This window comes from Branchiostoma floridae, chromosome 3 (assembly GCF_000003815.2).
Source record: "Branchiostoma floridae strain S238N-H82 chromosome 3, Bfl_VNyyK, whole genome shotgun sequence".
NCBI lineage: Eukaryota > Metazoa > Chordata > Leptocardii > Amphioxiformes > Branchiostomatidae > Branchiostoma > Branchiostoma floridae.
This window is the reverse complement of record NC_049981.1, coordinates 8,779,880-8,784,158: the sequence shown is the minus strand read 5'-3', so window position 1 is coordinate 8,784,158 and position 4,279 is coordinate 8,779,880. Positions and strand designations below refer to the sequence as shown.

The 4,279-nt window shown below is 42.3% G+C and overlaps 1 protein-coding gene across 1 annotated transcript; it reads right to left on the bottom strand.

Annotated features, from left to right (window-relative positions):
• Positions 1 to 660: 660 nt before the first annotated feature.
• LOC118411150 (cilia- and flagella-associated protein 299-like) lies at positions 661 to 2,071 on the bottom strand. The gene is made up of 2 exons (XM_035813197.1): positions 1,772 to 2,071; positions 661 to 1,466 (listed from the first exon to the last, which is right to left on the bottom strand). The coding sequence occupies exons 1-2, from the start codon at positions 2,009 to 2,011 to the stop codon at positions 1,005 to 1,007; spliced, it is 702 nt and encodes a 233-aa protein (XP_035669090.1). The 5' UTR covers positions 2,012 to 2,071; the 3' UTR covers positions 661 to 1,004.
• Between the last annotated feature and the right edge of the window lie 2,208 nt (positions 2,072 to 4,279).

Below are 4,279 nucleotides of genomic sequence, written 5' to 3'. Positions count from 1 at the left end.
AAAAAAATCTATTGTTGGTTGGGGGAGATACCAGTACAGAAAATTCAGGTCCAGACGATCATTTCCAGGTCCGGACATGAACCTGATTGTCTGTGGAAACTTGAGAACTGGCAATACTCAAAACAATGGTAATTGGTCAATTTTGCTACAAAGGAATCTGTTTGGTGGATTATTGGACTGCATTTTAAAATCCCATCTCCATGTAATAAAGGCTCTGTACCTTTGACTGTAGAAACTTGGTACAATTGACTATAAACTCTACTTGACTTCGCTCTTGTTGTCTTCTTGGCCCCCCGGTTAGACCCCAAATGGCTGCCGACATAGTGTGTCCATTTTGTAATTGGCGAAACCTGTTCCTCTGTTGTTTTTTTGAGGTCTGTTTTTTTTTCGGATTGGTCCAAGAAGAAAAAAATGTTTTGCACCCGTATGATGTACTGGTCCCTACACCTAACTGTTGGTATACCATACTATGTGTGTTTAGTCCTATGTTCAACCTTCCTGGCCACTTTGATTTCATACTGAAGGCAACTTTTTTTTTTGGCCAAACTTTTTTTTTATTCGCTCGCTCGCATCAGTTTTGGAGTTCCCGGAGGATGTCATCCATATAATCAAATCAACATGGCCTAAAGAACAATGGCAAAAAAATTCTAAGGAGATCCATTATCAGTACAACAGGCAAAAGTCCCATCTTTATTTTGTATCACAAATTTGATTCAGAATCAGACTTCTACCAACAAAAGAAAACATTCAAGCTAATGCTTCATCTTAGTCTTAGAAGTGACAAAATCATTATCGGCAACAAAACTTTGTCCAGTCAAACAAGTAGGTCTTCCTCTCTTGTTTTTAAGCTGAAAATTATATCATGGTTTTGTACACTTTATACATCATCATTAGGGACTAGGTAGGTAGGTAGGTATACATCAAAGGGAATCTACAGGATAACACAGTGGTCAGTTGAAAGTAAAAAGGCTATCACTGATTTAACAAAAGTTTTTGACTGAGTTCTAAGTCTTTCTGCGAGTGATGTGGTCGTAGATGACCACTTGCGTGTACTGCGGACTGTCAACCACGGTTCGAGTGGAGTTGTCCCCTGGAGAGGCTGCCTTGGGATCCACATTCAAAATCTTGCGATCTCGTTTGTTTTTGAACAGCAGGCCAGATGCACTTTCTGCAATGACCTGGTAGTTTGGGGTGGGGTTGGAGGTGGATGTCTGAGTCTCCCAGTTGTAGAAGCTGAGATCAGAGGGCCGAGGCAGAAGCCTTTTCTTCCCGGAGAAATACGGTTCAAAGTCCTCGGTCTTCAACCGGTGGGCATAGTCAATGTAGCCAGAGATCTCCTGACCACGAGTGTTGAAGTCACGGATGAATATGATAGTTGTCATCTTGCCACTGCGATTCGCTTCTTCTCTCTGAGCCAGACACTTAAGAAATGGGTTCTTCAAGTCCTTTCCAGAGCTAGCCAAGGCCTGAAGACATGGAAAAACGGTACTGTTTTAGATACTGTAATTTAGCAATGCAACCCCCCCCCCCAAGACAAGAAATATAGCAAAATTCGTCAAAATTGAAAGAAAATTACTACAGAACACGGATATTACACAAACTAGCAAACGCTTTATAGTTTACAAAATTCAACACAACATGGAGTGACACAACCATGACGGGGAACCGTCCAACATGACGGGGAAACGTCTCACTTGACGGGGAACCGTTCAAAGAAAATCGTATTAACTTGTAAATAAAAGAAGGACAATCAAAATCTCGTCAGTGTTACCTTTTGCTGGCTTCGTTTGGACAGTCTGCTGGCTTCGGCTGCTTGTTTCCTAGCCTCGAACTCCTCTCGCTTCAGGACCTCCCCGCTGCCGCGGTAGCCTAGTTCCACCAACTGCCTCGCTAGCTCCTCATCCTCCAGGTAATAAAGATCCAGGGACGTGATCTGGGAATCTAAGAAGTCCTCGTACGTGTTATATTCTGTCACTATGTTGTCTGTTCCTGACGGAAGTTCTTCCTCCATCTTGGCCTTCAGTGATAGTGGTGCTACGAATCGTTGTTTATGGTATACAATATAGTACCGGTAGCCAAGCAACGATTCGGAATGGTCCATTGTTTGAAAGACAAAAATGTTAAGTTTGTATCACTTAAAGGCAATATCCACACCGTTATATGAAAATAAATATATTCGTTACTTTTCTGTATTCTTTTGTTGATTTGTATTAACCTGATGAAGTAGCCAAATTTGTAGATATGTCGTTCGGAGAAAATACCCACCATGTAAAGTGGTATCGTTTTAAAGCAGAGCATGACGGGACATGAGTTTAAACTTTAACCTTTGCCCTCTACCAGCTACAGGAAGTGCAGAATGTACCGTTTGACGAGCTGTTTTCCCTCTTTCTTTCGACCTTTCCGGACACTAGAAAGATTAATAACACTATCTAACAACGGGAAACTGTGTCGAGAAATGTCAACCTACGTCAGGGACACCAGGGCTGTGCAAATACTGAAAGAAAATGACGATTTGTGTAAAGACGCGCTGGAGAGAGGCGTGTTCACAGTTCTGTACGATATGAAGCCGCTGTTGGTGAAGGCCACGGGAAGGAGAGGGCTTTCAATACCGTGGTGGGACACAAACGGTAAGGAAAATATCAGCATTTTACATCAGCAACACTACATCTTAACATTTAATCCATGTGTAAGCCCTTTCACGAAGGTTAGAACGCATTTACGGCGGCAGGAATTCTAGGTAATATGTCAAAGGGTAAAACCCCGAAAAAAATCGAAATATATATTTGTAAACAATCCTTGTACGTGGCGATCGTTGTTCTCATTTGCATAACAATGTCCAGACGCGTTTTTGTTTTGAATTTCGGGGTCTTACCCTTTGACATATTATCTAGAATCCCTGTCGCCACACATGCGTTCTGACCTCTGTGAAAGGGCTTATCATGGTGGGTTTACGGAAAAGCCTGGGCCCAGCAGGCTAGCCAGCATACTTTTCTGAGCCCCTTTTGGGGCCCCAAGGCTATGAATGGGGGTTTGGCACCTAATGGATTTTTCAAAGCTAACAGGGTAACGATAACTACTGCTGCTGCTGGGGGCATTGTACAGAAGGTAACTGTTTTTCACATTTGGTCACAGGGGGAGGCAGCAATGAACTACCAGCATCCACAGTTATTTTACATATGAACACAATGTATTCTCTTTGGTTATTCTTCCAGTCAGGCCTACAGAAAGAATGGTTGGACCTCTTATGAAATTTCCTTGTAGAAAAACTGGGTCAGTGGTAACCCAAGGCAACACTTGGGACCCTAGGGTGGAGGCTGTTTGCCAAAACATCAAATTTGAAACAGATGTCTCCACCATCAAGTGTCAGTGAGCATGGATGCAGGAATGGATGCATGTTATGTGTTTATATGTGTCAACTTGTATGTGAGGGGGATAGCCACTATAAGTCTTGTAAGAATGACTGGCAGTATAGTCAAAGGAAAAGAAAATGTACTAAACCTGGGAGTTCCTGTGGATGTTCATTGATTGTTCATTGCTGTTTCATTCATAAACCAACCCCAATGCTCCATGAATATGAGCAAACTGTTGCCTTCTGTCCAATGCACATTGCATGCACTGGAAATATCGGTTACCCAGTTTTAGGTTTTAAAAAATCCATTATGGGCCCAAACCCCATTCACAGCCTTGGGGCCCAACTTTGACATATTATCTAGAATCCCTGTCGCCACACATGCGTTCTGACCTCTGTGAAAGGGCTTATCATGGTATGTGTTTATGTGCGGGTTTATAATAATATGCGCGTATTCTATTGTACATACTGTAAATGCAGAAACTTTCGCGGTGGTTTAATGTTCTGTGTGCCTTACCCTTTGACATATTTAATATTACCTAGAATTCCTGTCTAACGTGAGAAGGCTTATATGTCAGTGTAGTATGGTACGGTTGCACTACTTCAGACTTAAATCTCATTGAATGTTTACAATACGAATATTCTATAACTGTAGCTGGTGCCATCAGGGGTTCCTCATAATCTACATACTGAACTGGGATGGGAAAAATTATCCGAATGCCGCCACGTTCAGACTCTTATTTCCTCCTACAAAATTGTTAATGGCCATGTTGTTGTTGTTGTCTCTCTAACCGCTTCAATACGTCGGTAGTTGTTCACATGTGCTTTCCTTCTCTTCCATCTCTCTTTGTGCTTCCAAACACACGTGTACATGTGTTTCACACTCGCTGCTGTTTCCAATTGGTCGGCTTCTGCACAATGTAGGCGGTT

What these genes read in the sequence shown, in the direction of transcription:
- LOC118411150 (XM_035813197.1), bottom strand. Translation starts at nt 2,011, where the DNA reads ATGGAGGAAGAACTTCCGTCAGGAACAGACAACATAGTGACAGAATAT. An exon ending in CCAAACGAAGCCAGCAAAAG is followed by an intron (nt 1,467 to 1,771) that starts GTAACACTGACG and finishes CCATGTCTTCAG; the next exon opens with GCCTTGGCTAGCTCTGGAAA.